The sequence below is a fragment of the Drosophila miranda genome, chromosome 2 (genome assembly GCF_003369915.1).
Source record: "Drosophila miranda strain MSH22 chromosome 2, D.miranda_PacBio2.1, whole genome shotgun sequence".
NCBI lineage: Eukaryota > Metazoa > Arthropoda > Insecta > Diptera > Drosophilidae > Drosophila > Drosophila miranda.
Genome location: NC_046675.1, coordinates 32,019,563 through 32,040,192, shown reverse-complemented (window position 1 = coordinate 32,040,192; position 20,630 = coordinate 32,019,563). Strand labels below are relative to the sequence as shown.

Here is a 20,630-nt window from a genome sequence, read left to right as displayed (position 1 = left end):
TCCTCCGGCCGTGCTCCAATAATGCAAAACATTTGTATTAGACACAAGGATGCCTTTCGCTTGGTCTGGTGTATCCTGGGGTATCCGTATCATGTATGCTGCATGTTGTATGCTGTATGCTGTATGCTGTATGCTGTATGGAGTGTTACATCTTTTTTGCGGCTCGTTAAGTGAGGCCTGATGCCATTTGTTTTATGTTGCTAACTCAATTTATGAATACCACTCATGAATCATGGGGATTTTGGACTCTGCTACAAGGAAATAACGAAGGATAAAAGCCCCAGACATTAAGGAAGTAAAGCAAAAGAAAAACGTACCATATGACAGTAGAAAATGCAACCCAAAATGGAATTACTTCTTTATTTTATGGGTATCTATTCTTGGCAGTATTAGAACTACAAGGATACTTCGAGTTATAGATATTTTGTAGGTGCCTCTGCCCTAATACCATTCATTCCTTTGCCCAAATCAAAGATCGTTATTTAGTCTATATTTCCCTATAAATTTACAGCCCAAATTGGAATAACTTCTATGTTTTCTAGATAATTCATTACTTCTCCGAAATCAAAGATCGTTCTTCAGTCTATAATTCTCCATTAAATTTGCACTCTATATTCGCACCGTTATCCCCCAATCGCATCGCACCACTCATTACCAAACCCAAGCACTCATCACCAGGGCAGACCCAGTCGCAGAGACCCACATCCACTGGCAGCCAGGCCTCTGTCAGGGCTATCCTTGGCTCATTTCATATGCATCGTCCTGTTGGCATGTCCTGCTCGTGTATGTTATTAACCGAATTGATGTGTTTGCTTATTTGCTTAATGTCTGAGGAGGGTTCTCTCTCTTCCTCTCCCTCTCCCTCTACTTCTGTTTCTATTTCTGTTTCATTTAAGCTCCGGTTGCTGCACATCCTGCCAGTCCTGTGCGTTTTACGTGCTCATTATCTGCGCTTCCGAACAATTAGATTCAATTACCCACCGCTCGCATCGTTCTTTTCGTCCTTTTGTGAGTCTCCTCCAGGACTTACTTTGTGTCTGCCTTTGATAGGTTGCTGTGTCCTGGTGTCCTGGTTCCTGGGATTATTATTCCCGTAACGTTATCCGGACAGCACATTCTTTGCACATGACACGTAGCCATGGAAGAGCATCCGGCTTATGCTCCTCCCACTCCTACACCTATATCCTGTATTCTGTATCCTGTATCTTGTGTATGCCATGCCGTTCGTGATGCTTCGACTCCGCTTAGTCCCAAAATCCATCAATATTTGCCGTGCATTTTAAATGATTTTCGTAGGTAAGCGTAAGACCGGGGATTAAAGAAGTATTAACACCCATCAGAAAGTCAATTGCTTGTTAAGTTCTCTCTCAAGGATATCCATCAGGCTTTGGCAGGAGGCGATATAGAGCGAGACAGAGCGATGCCTTAGAAATTCTTTCTGCCAGTGACACTTATTTATCATTCGTTTCGTCCTTGTGCCTTATTTATCTGCAGGGGAGCATCTACAACCAAACAAACAAATTGAACAAGGACTTATCCTTAATGTGAAGTGATTTGTCAGCTCAGCTGGAAGAGAAGAGATGTGCTCTTAAGAGCACTCCAAAGGTGGCACAAATTTAATTTCATACTTTGTTAAAACACGCGGCAAAATCATTTGGCAGCCAGGCCGGGCAGAAGGAGGGGAATGAATTAATGTTTCAGATTTGTTTTGGGATTTATCTGAAGTCTGTATCCTTGACAAGAGGATGTGCCGCATCCCGCATCCCTTCAAGAAAACCCTCTTCTTTAGAGCTTCATAAAATTACGTATATTTATATTTATAATTGGAGTATTTCGTGTTCGATTTATTATTTGATTTTCCTTGCATTGCTTATGTTTTAATTATTGAAAAATCACACAGAAAATGATTTTCTACATCTTACAGAACGATATATGAACAAAAGAATGAACAACTTACAAATTAATATCACTATAAATGCTCAAAGGGTTCGAAGGGTAAAAGGGAGTGCCAGAAGGAGGAGTAATGTAAGTGAAATTATTCAGAATTCAGTGTGAAAACTGTTTGCGGTGTCGATCATCTTGGACTGCAGAAATATCTCGGCATTGTCAGTCATCTGAAAACAAACAAAATTCACTACTATATTCCAGAAAAAACCCTTGGGAAACGCACCTCCTTGAGCGTCAGCAGCTCGTCCTTATTCGCATCGCAGAGACTGAACAGTGTGGCCGCCTCCTGGAGGGCATAGCGCGGAGTCTTTGGGTTCACGTAGTACAACAGCTCGCCCCGATCCGCCTTGCCGTCGTGATTCTTGTCGATGATCCGCTTGAACTCCTCCCGGCGCTCCACCAGCGTCTTGGAGATCAGCGACTTGCGCAGCAGATCATCATCATCGTCCACATTCAGGTCGGAGAACTCCTCCAGCGTCAGCTGATCGTCCCCATCCTGATCGAACTGCCGCAGCAGATCATCGACCAACTCCAGCAGATTGGACACACTCGATTCCGGGTGCCTGAAGCTCAGATACTCATCGATCGTAAGTGTGAAGAGATCGGTGCGTGCCGCCTCCGACCAGCGGGCCTTGTCCCGCATCATGTCCTCGCGCGCCCTACGATTCAGGGCCGTGTGCCTGATCTCATCGTGCTCATCGATGTCCGCCTCCGTCATGCCATGCTCCCGCAGGAAGAACCGATGGTACTCGTCCCAGGTGATCAGACCATCGGCGGGACCAATGTCCACGCGCCTGAACTCGCGGGCATTGTTCATGATGGCCTCATCGATGTGCTCGACAATGCGTCGATTGATGTATTGGCCCAACTCTTGGATGGACAGACGTCCATCATGATTGCGATCAGCTCTGGAATGGCAGGAAGGTGGAAAATATATATCAGAAATTACATCTTTGTGGTATCCCTCCCACAACTGCTTTGAATTCCTCAAATCTTGTGAGATAATTTCGAAATTTAAGTGACTTGGAGGGGCACTAATCAAATGTACATTATACATTAAGGACCTCAAGGCTTGCCCCCAAGGCATTTCGGTTGTAATTCCCTGTTGCACACTTGTCTTGTGGCTTCCTCCTGTGAAAGCCGGGCCTGACTCTGTCTCTGTCTGCCACCTGCCACCGCAGGCTGCATATGACAGCTGTCTAATGATTTCTCAAGCCCACAGGCTGTCCCTCGACCGCCTGTCCCCACGCCCCCTTCTTGGCAATGAAGTGCGAATGCCCAAAACAGGTGTCAGACATTAAAGCTGCTCATTGGGACTACCCACTGGTGGGAGGCAGCATACAAGATACAAAAAACAGAAGGTACAGATGTGCAGTAAACGTATGCTGTAGCGGCCTACCTTCTCTGGAGTATGCCTTGCTTAAAGTCAAAGCCATCTAACCGCCGGAATAATCAGCGAATGGGAGAGGAAGGAGGGGAGTGGATGGAGATTGCGTGGTCTTCGCCTGGAACATTGTTTGTGTTTGTGATTGTGCTTGTGTCTGTGTGTGCGTGGGGACACAACGGAAACGGAAGCGGCAATGGCAGTGGAAGTGGCAGCAGCAGCAGCAGACAGCCATGGCTGTGGCTGTGTGTTGCAGGAGGCAGGAGGCAGGAGGCAGCAACAACCACCGCAGCAGCCACCGCACAGTGGTTTCATTAGCATATAGTTGATAAATAAATAAAGTTGCAACTAAAACGATTTTAAGTTGCCTCCCCTCTACTCTTTTTGCTGCCACCTCCACCTCCACCAATTCTCCTCTCGAAACTCGTCTTTTTGGCTCTTGAAACATTGCTCTCTCTCTCTCTCTCTTAATTCTTCGCTCGGTCACGTTCTCGGGCTCCTCGTTTTGCTTCTTGGGTGAAATGTATATGAGAAACGTTTGCGGTCGTTTGCTTAGTTGGATCAAAGAGGGGAGACACACACACACACACACACACACAGAGAAAGAGAGAAGCAGCAAATCCTTGAATATAAAAACAAAGTTTTTTCGCTTTGAGTTTCTTTCTTTGGCATCTTGTACGTGCAAGGAAGTAAATGCCACACAAAAACAAAAACCCACACAAAAAGACATGAAAACGCTGGTTTTTTGTGGAACCAAAGTTTTAGATACCCTTACGGAACGATAAAGGATAAGCAGCCCATGGTAAAACCAAATCCAAAAGGAAAATCAGTCTTTTATGTCAACGATCATACGGAAAATCATTTCCAAACATTAGTTTCGTTTAGAAAATCAACGGAACGGAACAAACGTTAGAAAATTCTCAATTAAATTTATTAAATTGAATCCACAAAAATGGATAAGAAAATAGCAGATTGGCTGGAGTACGACCGGGAGCAAATAAGGCTTATCAATTTGGAACTTGATCGTCTGGAAAGGGGTGAACCCCCATCTAAGCCAGCAGGCCAAATGCAGACACCATTTGAGGAGTGCCCCTCGCAAACGGAACAAGAGGTAAAGAAAGAGGAAAAGAAAGAGGAAAAGAAAGAGGGACAGAAAGAGGAACAGAAAGAGGAAAAGGAAAATAAAGGGAAAGAATAAGATGTGGAAAAACAATCAATAAACCACACTACTCTTGCACAAAAACTACAACACTTATAAAGAATACAAAACCACAGTCTTCCTAACTGAACACGATAAAAGGATGAATAATTCATAAACAAATACAACTGTATGCAATTCCATAACAAAGAAATCCACATATGTTATAGTGTTTAAGAAAATGCATTCAATTCTATATAAATTTCAATTTAAAATGTGTAAATTGTGCTTGAAATCAGACCCTAACTCTGCTTATATTCCGAATGAGCATATAATGCATATGCAATAGATCCCTATTTCTCGTTAAATAGAATCGCTCGCCCAAAACGGTTCGAACGAAGCTGTTCTCCGTATTTTTACTGTGTCAGATACGAAAATTTCTATTTTTTTCTCGCTCACTTTCACTCTATTTTATATTCTGGTAGAGAGAATGGGCAAGTAAAACAATAATTTGCTAAAACTATGTATTTGTGATGACTGTGTCTATGCATGCAGGGCTCATGAACCCTTCTTCTTTGTGAAATCATAAATACCCCCTGGCCAGGGTATCACAAAAAAAAAAGACGGAAAACCACAAACGGAAACGAACTTTTTCATTCGTTTCGTACATTTTTGTGCATTTGAAGCTTTTCAAAAAGGAGCTTCGTCTCCCAATGGAAAAAGGAAATACACGGTTGTCCTCTCCAGCCCTAAGCAGGGACCCTCTTTCCTTTTCCCCTGGAGGTCCGGAGGTAGGGCACGGGAGGCAGGGAGGAGATTTGTTACAAAGCGCAAAGTGCATTTTGCATAAGCCTGCGGTAGCACTGAAGTTGGCCAATTGCATTTGCCATACAGTTCCACAGAGGGAGCGTCCTTGGGTGTCTGTCTGAGGACTTGGCCTACAGGATCACACAGTCATAGAAGGTTTTTGAGTGGTGCATAAAACTATTATTTGATGGCAGGATACACCGACAGCTGGAGTACATATTCATGTTTTTCGGATTTATCCATGCATCCCATTGCTCTCTCTTTCTCTCTCTTACACTATGTTGTGTCTCTCTCTGCACTTTTTGTGTCTCTTCTTACTCTTTTAGCACTTCTTTTGGTCAGAGGTTAAGCTTAAACTTGGAAAATTGTTGCCTTTAAAAGTTGTTTAAGTTTTTAAGATGGCATAAGAATTTGGGGGCTTTATATTTTAGCTCCTTGGAATAAATATACTTTATATTAACGATCTTTCTATAGAAAGTATACCTTAAACATTTCTCCAAAGAGCTCTAACTTTAGACACAAGAAATAATCCTTAAATAGTCTGTATTCCGTATATTAATTACTCTCCGCAAAACACATCATATTTTTGCTAGAAAATTAACTGAAAATCAACTAACCAGCGAACTACTAGACAGCCAACTCCTTTTCTCTGTCGCTCGCTATACATTTTCCCAACAATTTTCTAAAGAAAGAAAACTTTGGCCGCGTGTTGCGTGCAAAAGTTTAGCCGAAAGTTTATTGCATACTTTTGTGCGGCGCCAGCGGAAAAGGAAGTGCGCCATTTTAGCGCAGTCTCCAATCAATGCAATGCAATGGCGTGGCAGAATGGTAGAATGGAAGGATGGAAGGAGGGCATGGCATGCCTAATTGGAAGCAAAAGTCAGGATTGGACACAGGACATTAGCACACGCCTCAGTGGGCTGGATCGGGATCGGATCGGTCATGCATATGGAATGAGATTGGAAACAGAACTGCCACATACGGCCAGCAGGCGGTCGATGGTGCATGAAAGAGAGAGACAGAGAAGGAGAGTCAGAGAGAGGTATACCGTTTACAATTAAAATTTATGACAGTGTCCCTCCTTTCAGCGAGGCAACAGTTGCAGTTTCCATGGCAGATAAAATTTAATTGCTCCTAAAAATGGCACATATCCTCACACTACCCTCTCTTCCCCCTGCCCCCCAAAAGCCCATTGTCAACCGCATTATTAAAATGGAATTTACATGCCGGAAGAGAGGGAGAGAAGCAGAGAGGGCCTCCACAAAATGAAGGCTATTAATTTCAGACACAAACGCAATTATCACAACATTTTCTGGTCAGTTTAATTGCAGTTTAATGCCAAGGCGACAAGTCACACAGAAACCCACAGAAACCCCCTCCAAGGACCTTAAAGTTGCCCAAAAAAAACGGAATAATATTTGGGGCATTTCACTGTGGCTCTTTAATGGAATTTAATTTGATTTGTAGTACAAAATGAATGCCCGAAATGTTTTTGAGTTTTATTAGAATGGAAATTCGAAATGAATTTTGTGCCTCGAGTGAGAGGAGTGTCGTGTCGAATGGTTTTACAATTTTATCCTTTTATCAAATATTAATAAAACTCATGCACAAACATGTGTGCGCGTACAAACACAAATGCAAATGCAAATGCAAACACACACAAATACGAATGTAAACGCCAAATGCGTACACGCTTGGCCACACTCCCAAAGTGTGATATGCCCTGAAGAGAAGCGAGGAAGCGATGGAAGGTCCTTGGGTGTCGGGCATTAGCTTTGCCGCACTGTGCTCCCTCATGCCTAAGGCGATTCACAGTGAATGCTCCGCTGATGGACAGCTTTGCCTTCAGAGATGATTATCATACTTCAAAATGTGTAAAAAGCTGTAGGTACTTGCAGGCATTCGAATCGGCATTCAGGGAAAGCAAAGAAAAGGGTGGAGTGGAGATGGCCTTGAGCCGAAAGCAATCAAGCAGATGCACTGCCCCAAGGGAGATGAGAGCTTGAAGGCCATAAATTGTGCCATTTCCATTTTGCATGTGCAACTTAATTGAACTAGCATAAATTCTCATTAGACGGAGAGGACAAACAGGATATCCGTGTGGCCCCTGCCTGGGGCCCAAAATCAAAGACCACCCTGGCATGTCTTTCCATTTTATTATTTATTGAATCGAAATGAGTTTTTCGAGCTGAAGTTTTAAAGTTTTCCTGCCACAAACTTTTGACCAAAAAACTTTGCCCAAAAACGAGAAATTGCAGTGACAGTTTGAGTACAATTTTCCCCCTGGAAAATTCCTCTTTTCAACACCTCAAGTTTTTGGTTATGAAAATTTTCGGGCACTTTTGACTGCCTGATTACCCTCCAAGAACCCGCACAGAACCACTCGCCAGAACCCCACAGACACAGCATCAAATTGTAATTTTACCCCAAGACCATGACTGGGGGAAACTTTTGAGATACTCTGCCCCACCCCTATGTAAAAAGAATCTATTACGACCTCTAGTGTGGCCAAGTAATTGCCCAATTGCCTAATCGCTTGTGCGGAGAGCGAACGCTTTATATAGTTAAAGTAATTAGGGGAATTGTGCAAGTCAGCCGGATAGGAATCAACAGGGTTTTCCCCAAGGAAATTACTGGCAGGAAAAGCACTTTAAATTATGCTGAAAATATAATTGAAACTATTCCATAAATGTTAAGTCTCGTCTTTAGTCTCGCTTAAGCCTGTCCTTCCAATCAATGTTTGTTATCTTGGTAATTCGATTATTCTTTGATTGCTCGGAACAAATCAAAATCAAAATCAAAATCATAAGGGACATAAGGAATAAATCTCTGTCTTTCTGCGTCTCTCTGTGGCTTTATTGATCCAATATCCTCCTCTGCCCCAACCCGCCATCGTACAACAGAACGAGCTACATGGACATCCATCACTCGAACTCGATGCTGCCACTAATTCCCACAATTTGTCGTACATAGAGTTATGGCAGAGACTGTAGGGGCTCTTTTATGGTGTTTTTGGCGAGTCCTTTGCTGTGTCCAGGGATCGCAGGGGAGGCCACAGGCCCCATCGTTATGCGTAACAATAAAGAAGCTACCGCCAAATTATCAGACCCTCCAGCCACATCACAAAGCTCCTCCGATTCCCAGCGAAAACTTACCGTTTGAAAGCTTTTGCGAGTATTTGCTTCTCGTTCACATTGCTGGCCGCCAAAATAACTGTTTCTGGCTGGTTAGGGGATTTGCTGGACGACAAAACCGCTGCTGTCCCTGTGGCCAGGCCTCCTCCTACTCCTCCTGCTTTCTGCGCTTTCTCCTCCTTGGCTGATGCCGCCACGAGGGAGGGCTGCTGCTGGTGCCCCACACTGGGCGCCAATTTGGCAGCCTCTTGGGCAGCAGCTGCAGCACTACTGGTGCTGATGCTGCTACTGCTGCTGCTGCTGTGACTGCTTCCTGGGTCCTTTTGGTCCTTCTGCTGTTGCTGCTGCTGCTGCTGCTGTTGGTGCTGCTGCAGCTTGTGGCTGGTGCTGTGCAATATCAGGCCAATGAAGAACATATAAAACAAAATTGCGCACAATGTCGAGCAACGAAGCCAGCGGAAGCTTTTGCTCAGCTTGTTAACGAAAGTCATTTTGTAGGAGCCACCACCTCCAGCTCCAGCTTCAGCTCCAGCCTCGCCACCGTCGTCTCGCCCTCTGCTGAGGCTGTGACTGGACAATGGATGGCAATGTCGACGGACTGGGGAGGGCGATGATGGAACCAGCTCCTGCTGTTCCAGTGCCTCCTCGGTCCACGCGGTTTCCTGCTCCAACTTGGCGCTCCTAGACCCCGTTTCCCCCTCTCGTTGCGTGTAATTTGCAGTAATTTCCACACACACACACACTCTCTCTCTCTGTGCTCTGCTTTCTCTCCTTTCCTTTCCTGTCAGTAGCTGCTCTTTGGGTTGTTGTAATTGTACATTAATTGACTTTTATGTTGCATCCCAGCGACAGACAGAGACAAGGACGATGATGATGCTGATGATGATGCCTGCCAGTCGGTGGGGATGGTGTCGGTGTCTCTACCAATTTGTACCCGCACTGTACTGTAGTATGTGGCCACGCCTACTTTTAGTAAGGGGGCATCCAGACGATGGTTCGAAGTAACTGTAACAAGTTCTAATACCAATTTGATGTGTTATTGCCACTCGTACGATGCGATGCTCGTTTTCTGGTTCTGGTTCGGTTTCTGGTTCCCATTCTCATTCCCATTTCCTGCGTTTTTCCCGCTCTTCATCGCCGTCTCCTGGTCTTCTTTTATACCAATTTTACATGATTGTTACAGGCATCGTTTCCATTAAACACGATGATGATGATGGTAATGGTGGTACTGCTGCAGCTGTGAAAGGAAATGGATTTTCCATGAATAAAAGTTAAGGAAATTGTTTTTAAACAGAGAACTTCGATTAAAGTTATGGGATCAGTTCGGGGATCATATCATTTAGGGGGCCTAGAACCGTTGAAAGCGTTTAACCCTGTGGAGAGCCATGGAGTGCAGTTTCTCCTTCGAAATTGTTCAGAAATTTTTAAACAAAAGCGAATTTAGTTTCAGGTTTTGGAAACACAGAACAAGGAATATAAATTAACTAACGAACAAGCATCAACTCTTGGCTCACTCGCCTCGTGCGTCAACCCCTGGCTCTCTAGCACCGCTCACTCGCGCCGTTATGAGTAAAATATGGAAGGACTAAACAGAAATTCTGTATATAAAAGAGACATGAGCTCAAAGCCTTATGAAAACTCTTCACTTCTGCAAACACCCATCTTTCGCTGTACAGCGCCTCTTCTTTCACTCCCAATTCCTTTTTTAAAACGCACTTTCAGGTCATAGCATAACCGGATCTCTTATGATAATAAATAGCGACCTTAGGGCTTTTCAAGCATGCTCTAAAACCCTTTTAGGAGCACTGTCCACTTCACTCTGGAATTTCTGTTTTGCTGTCGAGTGGCTCCACCACCCCCCGCCCCATCAGGACCAGCCGCAAACTTATTAATTTACACCCCACCCCTCCACCCGAAAGGAAGCTCTTTACCAACTTGAATGACCTCTCCAGGGAGGGAGGATAAGAGGTCCAGCTGCGAAAAGGGGATTCAGTCATTAAGCAGCCAACGAGCGAATTAGAAAAAAATACCCATACCATAGCACACCATCCCGTCCCCTACCATAAATTGCATTCGTACTTTTCTCATTTCATTATTGAAGTACGAGATTCCGAATCAGCCATAAAATTGAGGCCAAGCTAATGACTCTTACATAATAGAAGGCACTAAAACGAAAGAGAGTCGTAAATGAGATCCAGATGAGATGAGAGTTCGGTTCAGAGATGAGATTCAGGGCCAGGCCATGGGCTATGTGATGGGTACTTGATTTTAAAAGCTCTCACATAAAATTCCAACAGTTGTTCCACAGAACAGAACATTTATGCGGCTCCATTAAACAGGGGAGCAGGCATCAGAGTTCGTAGGGGATTTAATGAGTACTTTTGTTTGGAGCTTAAGGTGTGTTGTGTCTCAGAGTCTTAGTTGGGAATTAATAAAGTTCATCCTTGAACTGGTTTAATTCTGCTTTAAATTAATACTGTTTTAAGATTTATTTCTTTAGGAATCACCCAGGACTCCGGCTCGGAAATATATCCTAAACTTTTGATATCCCAGAAAGATACTCCCCAAAGAGCTCTCAAATAAAATCTATGAATGCCCTTTCCACAAGACAAAAATGAGGTTGTAGGCCTGGCTGAGTAGATCACTTCCGCGTACTGGGATTTTGCAACATAATCAAATATCTTTTCTAAAAATTTCAAAACTGCCTTTGCCCACTTTCATAATTTTCACTTAGCATCTGTAACGCGAATAACCACAGAAATCAATGAATTCAAAAGAGAATTGTACGATCTTTCACAGGATTTTTGATTCATGTGAATAAGGTGAATATACCCAAAGATCTAGCTACCCAAAGTGGAAGTTTTCTATCATTTTAAATGTTTCTTCAACAGATTTTAAAGCCAAATTCCAGTCTGACCATTAAGGATTCAAGACATCCTTTTATAAACCCTAGCATTCTCTTCTGCTACCACCTCCTACATTTATTTATTTACATCTGCAGACCGACCGACCGACTGGGACCATTAATTGAGTAAAGCAAATGGAAAATTTCCACCGAATGGCAATCCACTCAACACGGAATTGGTTGTCGCCCCCATTTGGCCGCAGAACTTCCCGCGCTATAAGTAAGTATAATTTAATCAGATATTTATATATGTTTTCCACAGATGAATGCGCACTGAATGCATTACCATAACTCCCCCTTCTCCCACTGAAATGAATCCTTCCTCCTACTTCTTCTCTGAATGGGTTCTCATGGACCCTCCTCCTTCTCTCCGAATGGATTCCTCTTGCCTTGGATGGCAATCCCGGCACGAATTCGATTTGACTTACTGACTCAATTTGGATTTCTGAATATGTTGAACCATATAGCAAGTAGGGCCCTTCCCCTCCCTCCGAGAACCCTACTCCACTCTCGTGGGGAGTGTGTGTGTTTTTTACGATACCCCACTTGTTGTTGCCACACTTTTTAACGCTTTTGTTTCGCGTCGTTTACTTTTGTTTTCTCTGACACTTCTGCACTTCTGGCTGCTGGCCATTGCTGTTGGCCTGGCTTTTATTATGGCTAACAAAAAACCAGTTGAGCATCTTTACAAACACTCGGATTCGGATTCGGATTCAGAGATACACTCATAAGCAAGAGAGTCGCAGATGCTACCCAGCACGAGCATTGTATTGCATTGTGTGTTGGCCAACACCACTTTTGGCCACTTTTACTGTTTGTCCGTTTCATTTTTGCTGTTTTTTATTAACTGGTTGGACCCTCTCTCACTCTCTTACTCTCCGAGTCCCTTGTTTTATGTCTCTCTGAACTTTTGTTGGTTATTAGCTTCACTGACAAAAAAAAAAACAATAAACAGATGGCCAAGAAAAGGAACATCCACGCCCAGAGACACAAAAACACACTGGAACAGAAACAGACGCAACAAAAAGTTGGTAATAAATTTTTAATGAAATTTTCTGTGCAACCTTAATGAAAAAACTGAAAAGCGGAACACACAGAGCGACACAGAGAGCGAGAGGGAGGGAGACAGGAAAATGTGCAAATGGAGCCAGAGCTAGAAAGATTTTTTAATCAAATTTATGTTCATATCTCTTCGAAATCAAATCCAATTAGCAACTTTGTAAAGTACTTTCGAGGGGGACCTCCTCCTCACTGTCGCCGAATGGATACGCCTCGCCTCGCTGGCTGCTCATTAAAAGTGCCCCTGTGCCAGAACTGGACAGGGACAGGAGATTGTTATAAAGATTCACGCCCGGAACGCCCGTTTTATGGAGCTTCTGCTCTCCTCGGCCCATAGATAGTGTCAATTTCAATAAAAATCGATGATGTAGCAAAAAGTGCATGGCCGAAAGAAGTGGAGGGGTGCGCCAAAAAAACGAAAAGAAAGTTGAAACAAAGTGAGAGGGCTGTGGGAGGATGTGTGGACTACAAGATACCCCTTACTACTCAACAAATATAGATGATTGGACAGCCAATAAAGAATACTTACTACAAAGAATACCCTCCATCCAAAGAAAGATATCTGCTTTAGAGGTATTTTAGAAGGAAAGAGGACTGTAATAATTACCTCTTTCTGACTTCTTATTCTGACTGTAATAATTACAAAAATATATCCACAAAATATGAGGTATTGCTGGTATTCTGGAGGTATATGCTGGTTACATGGTATTGGCTTATTCCATCCAGAACCTATATACCCTCCACGATCTACTCTCCTACAGGGTATAAAAATGCGTTAAACTTTATTGCAAAACTATTGGCAGACAAGTGGCAGTAGATAGAGGGACATCCGAGAGGGGCAGCAGAGAATGAAGAGGGGCATCGAGAGGGGGTCAGCAGAGGATGGAGAGCCTTGAGAGGGCCAGCAGCGAATGAAGAGGGGCATCAAGGGGGGCCAGCAGAGGATGAAACGCGCGACGAGGGGCAGGACAGGGGCATCACCAAATGTAGAAGCACAAGAGAGCGCTGCTCCAAAGGGTTGTGGATTGATATCTGAAGGGGTGGAGAGGGGGTCAAACTTCTGTCTGAGGAGGGGAGGCAGCGATAAGCTCTCGCTGCCTGCACAAGTTTAAAGATTTGATTTGGCAAACGATTCTCCATCCTCCTCCATTCCCCCTTATCGCCTTTATCGGAGGACTCCCCCTCCTCCTTCGACAAGAGGACACGGCAGAACGAGCGGATAAAAATTGCTCTTCGATTCCTCCTGCACATTACAAAACGATGATAAAGACGATAAAGATGATGATGATGATGGAATGTTTGCCCTCCCATTGATGGATCCATCGTTTGTTTGAGCAGCAGTGGAGAGGAGGGGGCAGGGGGGTGCTTATTGGCCAGTTGAGTTGGGAATTGGCGAATAGTTCTGGCTTGGCCGAGAGAGAGGGCAGGGGCAGGGGAAACGATAACAGTTTGAAGCGAGTGATTGTTTGTGCCACAAGCGAAATGCAATGCTTTTCGAGGGGGCAGCAACAAAGATGAGTTAAGTAGATCCTGGAATGAAGAATGTGTGTTCCAAATGGGAGAGAAAGATTGCTACATATATCTGTGGGAGGGGGGTTTTGTGGCTTCAAAGGATTCTGTTTGGAGTTTCGTTTGAATTTATGGAAGAAGTTTCGATGCATGCCTTCAGTCCTCTTCTTAATTCTCAATCTTCATTCGTCCTGCCAATATATTTAGCCATTTATGAATTGCTGTCTACTCGTTTCGATTTCAATTATCACAGTAAGAGCCATCCATCGATGGCAAACCAATTGTATTAATTATGAGAGCATATCCATCTATCTATTTATCTCCTTCTCTACTTCTCCCAGTCCCCTTTTGTGGCTGCAGAGAAGCAACAGAGGCAGCAACAAAATTCTATAAAATATGCATAGGAAAATTTATTTCAATTTTTTGGCCATAACCATTTTGGGAGACTCCTGACATTTCAATTAAAACTCGAAGCGATTTGATGAGCAGCCCCACCACCAATAATGATGATGCTGCTGATGGGGAAGGATTCTCTGACGATAATGGGAGCGGGCTGCTGCGTTGATAGATTTAATTTAACTTTTTAATGAACTCCAAATTGAAGTAGGCGTTGGGAGAAAAGCCACCCCCAAGCCACCCACAATTTATACCAATTAGCAGAAAGAGTTTGTTCACATTTTAGGGCCATTCCCCAGGGATTTTCCGGATAATCTCAATTCGAAAGTTATTCCGTTTAAGGTCTGTCCATAGGTTGCTCGGCAAATGGCTAATTTTCCCCATTCTCTCATTTGTTTGTGGTCTCTTTTCTCTGTTTTTGGGGGCCCCATAATCAACTCTGGCTTTTGGCCAAAGTCAAAGCTGGGCCTGCCATTTGCATTTGCATTTGCATGAGTGTGGGCTGCACTCAATCAGTGCCCGAGCAAACAAGCTGCAACAACACACCAAGGATGCAAGGAAAGTGGCAAAAACAGACACCAACAAAAAAGCGAGCAGGAAACAGACAAATAAGTTGATTTGTTTGTTGTTTGTAGAGAATGAAAATGCCGAAAAAGCGCACAGCAAATGCGAATACCCACGAGAGAGCAATGCCGAGATCCACGGCAAAGGAAAAGAGTAGCCAAAAGGCAGAGTATTCGAAGTGTGGATGCTCTTATTTGGCAAAGGAGCTGCGAGATTTCCTTTCGATCTAGAATATTTTCTACTTCTGCTCCCCCCAAAAAGAAAAATTAACAAGGTACTGTAGAGAGAAAGAAAATATGGTTTGTTTTTTGAATGACTAACGAAAAACTCTTCAATTAAGTAAATTTATTTAAACACAATCCAGAATTCCATCAAAAGGTAACCACAAAAAAACCGGAGTATCCTCTGCTTTTTGTGCATGGCATGTGCGTTTAAAAAGTGGCATGAAAAAACCAAACCAAAGCAAAGCTTGTTAGTCTAACGGCGCGCCGCGTCGTTCACATCGCGTATACGCAACGTGGTGCAGTGGCAAGGCAATTGCCATGACAACGCAGCAGGTGGCAGGCAGCCGACAGAGGCAGTGCCAAAAGGGGAGTGGGAATGTAAAGAAGAGATGTACCAACAGACAGAGAGCGAGAGAGGGGGGGGGGGGGGGGAAGGAAAGTGCACAACAAAACTTGGGAATGCACTTGAATGCAAAAGGCCGCCCCCCCCCAAAAGCACCGATCCACGGCGCAAACAAATGAATGCAGTCTGCACAGTTTTTTTTGGGGGGCCAGGGAGATGGAGAGATTGGCACTTGTTGTCATGGCAGGGTCACAGGAATGGCATCATCGCCATGGCAGGACTAGGACTCACCTTCCAGTCGGATGTCAGGTGGAAATGCCAACTCAAAATGAGGTTCGTCTCACATTTTTACACAATTTACACGTGTGGGACTCGTGTGTGCGGACAAGGACAGGCACATTCATATGTAAATAAGCCTTTATTAGGTGTGTGTGCCAGAGAGGTGGATGGTGCAGGACTGACTGACACCCTGACAACTCCTCTGAACCCCTGAATTCCTGAATCGAATGCAAACCGAGTTTGATGCCAATGCGGAATGAAAATCGAAGTGGAGTTCAGTCTGGGATGCATACTGATTGCTGTTTGGATTATTGAATTGATTGTCTCTCCCACTCTTTACTTCTGGCCCTTTTGCTTGGCTCTTCTTTGCTCTACATCTTGTCTCCTCTCTTGTCTCTCTCTCGGTGCGCATTTGCCTTTTCCTGGCATAGTCCGACTATGGACCTTGGATATATGAGTACAGTTTCAGGGTCTTCGAATAATGATGGCAAAAGAGTTCCAATTAAAAAGGTTTTAGGGACTTCAAGGATACAGTCCCTTCTGCAACATTCCATAGATTTTCTTAGCCTAAGACTCATCCCTTAATTTCTACTAATTTCCCATCAAGCGCTTTATTTTTCTACAAATTCATTCTTTAATTTCTTTCGCTTTCTTGCAGATAATCTTCCTATTTAATCTCTTGTTTTGTTGCTCGCTTTTTCGCCCCCAATTTAGTGACGTTGATGGATGGCCCCATTCCACATGCAGGTCCTAGAAGCTAAGTTTTCCTCTGCACAACCAAATCAATCAAGTCGGAGGCACTTTCCCTGAATGGAAATGGAAATGAATTCACAGCAAGAGCAGATTGGATTAGTTTCGGGACAGATGATTAGGGCCAAAGTGGACCATGGGAAAAGTGGATTAGCCAACACCCAGATGTCTGCTCCACCCCTCCCCCTAATTTTATCATTCGGGGCTAAACTATAATTCTGTTTAATTGCATTTTGATTAAGGGTCTGCATGTATGTTTTCTGTATTCATATGCATATGTTCATTGACACGGCAAAAATAAATTTTCCGCGCTAATCTAATCTCATACAAAATGTTCACAAACGAAAAAGTTTGAATGTAGGCACAACGCAGCGTATGCGTAATATGTTTTTCATGCTGTTTTCCCCCCACTTCCTTTTCTGTAGCCGTATGAGATTTAATGGGAATTTCGGTGAATGATTTGACTTATATGTTAAAAAAGTCCAGATAGGGTCTATTTTGTATGGAAACCCAATGAAGATGGAGATGAATCCTTTTGAATTTTTTAGTACAGTGGATAAATTTTTACTTTCAGAAGAAAAAATTAAGCACAAGATTAAGGAAGTGGAAAAAAAACAGTAAGAAAAAAAGTCGAACCAATAAAACGAAAGACTCAGCGAGAATACTAGTGAAAACGGCAAAAAAAAAACCACGAAATAATCACAGAAATATGTACTTCTCTTTACAAAGCCACTATAAGAAGCGCCTAGAAAGACACCGTAAAAATACTAAATATAGCACAAATTAAGCCATTACGGGCCGCTCCTAAACGGCTCAAACGATTTTAATGAAATGTTGATATAGTAGTTGATAGAGTTCTTAAAAATGAGTCCCTTAGATATAGAATGGGTGTTTGAGTACCAAAACACTTGCTTTTGGGGAAACATGTCAATGCTTTTGGCAAAATATTATTATTCTTTTCATCCAGAAACCCGTTCTGTATTTAAATATCATTTTTCATTATCATTTAATCATGATATAGCATAGAAGATTGTATATATGTACAGAAATGTAGTATCTACTGATTCTATGTATCTCTCATCGAAAAACTAAAGTAAATGTCATACGTGTACCGGCTACAAGCAATATTGATCGAAAGCCGTATTTCCATTTCTAATTATAATACGCTTAAGCCATGCTACTCGCACTGTTTCACTCTCTCTCTCTCTCGATAGCATTACCATTGCCTCCTCTACACATGTATCTATATATCTCTGGTTCCGCTCTTTCTGTTCCCCCTCTCTCTGCATTTCTATGATTATGTTACTTTGGTGGAAATGGCAATTGGAACACGGCAACAAAACATGATTACCTCAACCGGTTGCACTTCGCTGCAGCAGCAGCAGCTGCTCCTCCTCTTGCTGTTGCTCTTTTGTACCAACACACAAACTTTTCGAGAGTGAGAGTGCGGCCAGAGAGGGAGAGTGAGCGAGAGCGGCAGAGCTGTAGGAAGAGAGAGTAACAGTGAAAAAGCCAGCCAGAGATGTGTGAGAGAGGGGTACAGAGGGAAGGGAGGTGCTTGCTCATGATTGTCGTTTTGCCAGTTTTTGTTTTTAGCAGTTTGTGTGGTGCGGGGGAGGGGTGAACGGCAGCAGCACAAGGCGGGTGGCGGTCACAAAAAGTGAAAGTGCACTTTAAACACAAACACAGACATCCATATGCATACGTATATGTTTACAAAATGCCACATGTCAGACATACATGTGTAATACACACACATGTCGCATACATATGTGTCTGTCTGTAATTTTAGATGTAACTGTGAGCCGACATTTAAACGTAACAGACACTTGAGCTTTTGCAGAGCAGAAAGCATAGAAATGTCAGGCCAACGAGCACGGGCACAAGGGCATAGGTGGATCACAGTATAAGGTGAGGGGCAAAACCGGTCTTCAAAGTTGCATGAGGTCTGTTGCCTCCCGCTGATTTATTAATGATTTGCTGGCATCCACACTGCTCATCAGAGTCTGAAATGTAACAGCAAACGTTCTCTTGGCACTGCCTCACCTAATAATAATACCTCTTGGACAGAGACAAGTCAACTCTGTGCCTTGCCATGCGGAGAAGGAGAGGTGTGAGTGACTGAATGACTGAATGACTGAATGAATGAGTGTGTGTGCATGTCCACATGTGTTTGCGCGCGGGTGTTGGTATAACAATAAAAACGCGTAGAAGTGCAACAAATGCATGAATAAACAACAACTCAATTTGAAGAGAGCAACAGCAGCAGCAACAGGGGCACCCATGGGAGTCCCTCCATTCAGCTTAAGGTTATTTTATCTTAGAGCTACACTTTAAGTCAAGTCCTAAGGATTCTTCAATAGAAAGAGGCACTGTTTTGCTTCCACTTTAGTAGTGGAAGGTACTTAAAAGCTGGATATTTTTAAAGAATGATAGATTGACTTTAGCATGAAGCCCGCCATTTGAAAAACAAACCAAACGTTTGCCAACACTGTCGACAAAATTAAAGCTTTTGAAAGTACTTTGGCAAAAATTAGGTGTAAGCCTGGTTGAGTAGATCACTTCCTTATGCTTTGGTTTGGCCAAAATCTTTTTTAAAAATTGAACTCTTATAAAATTTAGTGATTTGAAAAGAAAATTGTATGACCTTTCATAGAATTGTTGATTCGTCCCGATAGAGTGAATATACCTGAAGATATAGCCATCCAATGTTAAAGTTTCCCACCATTTTTAATGTTTCTTCAACTTTGGCATTTAAAACAAATTGTTTTTGTATGTTATGGTCATATTTGTAGACATTAATTCTTGGTGGCACTAATTCTCAACGAAATTGACTGTCGCACTGTGTACGAGACAAATTAGTGCCCTAGAATTTTAGTTTCAGTCTAAAAACTTTGCCACATCCAATAAACTAATTGACTTTTAAGTTTTAGTGTGCAAACTGGTCTTAAACTGAATGGAACTTCATAAAATATACGATCTAGTTCCGCTCTGAATACCAAAATCTATTGAAACTTTTTATTACTGCAGAGTTTTCCTTTCAGTTTTTTATTGCAAATCTATATCGTATGATCCAAAATGCTTATGTAAAAATAAACCTGATTTTGGCAGGTTTAGAGCCAACTGGCTGGCTGGTTGGCAGCTCAACGCTTGGCTAAGCTCTCTCGGGCTCTGGCTGGCGTTTATTACATACAACAATTGATTTTCGCTATGCGACGCGCGAAGCAGCAGACAAAATGCAAATGAAAATGCGCCAAAGAGAGAGACAGCGACAGCGTCAGCGTCAGCAGCGAGTGAGTGGAGGGGACGGACAATATAGTTTCAAACAAAACTTCAAATTGGCAAACAGAAAAGTGACTCACACAAGCAGACACACACTAGCACACAGACACAGGGGCAGACAGATAGACTGACAAGTGGGGGCCGGGGGCTGGTGGCTGGGTCTGGGTCTGGGAGTGCAACAAAAATGACAAACGTGCTCTTGATAGACTTGTTGACGACAGGCAGGTCTTTCTCTCCTTCGTCGTGGCACTTGGCAGCACTGTCAGCTACCAAAAATCCCCCGAGAATGGGGTGACGTTTTGAAATACGTCAAGGTGTACCGCCGCCGGATCCCTGTTTTGGGACATGTGTGTGTGTGTTACGGATTTTGTAAGCAATTTTATTGCTGAAATCATTAATAAATAATGCCAGAAATCAATATACTCGTATTTTGTATGCGTGTGTGAGCGCGGTGCCATATACGAAATGTATTTTTGTGGTTAAATCTTGGTAATTGCAATTACGAATCCCCACCCGGATACCCCCTATAAGCGAATATTGTAATCAATTCTTTGGGTTTATTGCGGGCCAGTTCATGGTTACACTATCCCCAATAACAACTACAACTACATCTACACTATCCGTTACTGCACTCACATTTTTTGTTGTGTGTTGGTTTGTTTTGCTCTAGCCTTTGCCTCTCTTTTCGGGTTTGATTTACGCGCGCGTGAAATAACGAACAAGTCTCGTAAACGTGTTTTTGTCACGGCTTAGACCACGGGCGGCAACACGTCCGCCTTCGAGTAGCTACCAGTTCGTACTAACTGTATTTTTTGGCCAAAAAGCTTCGGTGGCTACCCGAAGCGAAACCGAGAACTTGGTCGGTGGAAGGGGCTGTGGCTGGATGGTTGGTCGGTTGGGATGGAGCTG

General features: G+C 43.3%; 1 protein-coding gene across 1 annotated transcript; it reads right to left on the bottom strand.

The window, feature by feature from the left end:
* Positions 1–1,805: 1,805 nt before the first annotated feature.
* LOC108156995 (45 kDa calcium-binding protein) lies at positions 1,806–20,533 on the bottom strand. Its single transcript, XM_017288789.2, has 4 exons — positions 20,358–20,533; positions 8,432–9,647; positions 2,171–2,855; positions 1,806–2,114 (listed from the first exon to the last, which is right to left on the bottom strand). Exons 2-4 carry the CDS (start codon positions 8,899–8,901, stop codon positions 2,040–2,042), a joined length of 1,230 nt encoding a protein of 409 aa, XP_017144278.1. The 5' UTR covers positions 8,902–9,647; positions 20,358–20,533; the 3' UTR covers positions 1,806–2,039.
* Positions 20,534–20,630: the final 97 nt, after the last annotated feature.

Excerpts from the sequence above, each read along its gene's own strand:
- LOC108156995 (XM_017288789.2), bottom strand. The coding sequence starts at position 8,901 with ATGACTTTCGTTAACAAGCTGAGCAAAAGCTTCCGCTGGCTTCGTTGC. Across the intron at positions 2,856-8,431 it reads CTCGCAAAAGCTTTCAAACG|AGCTGATCGCAATCATGATG; the intron begins GTAAGTTTTCGC and ends CTGCCATTCCAG. Across the intron at positions 2,115-2,170 it reads AGCTGCTGACGCTCAAGGAG|ATGACTGACAATGCCGAGAT; the intron begins GTGCGTTTCCCA and ends GTTTGTTTTCAG.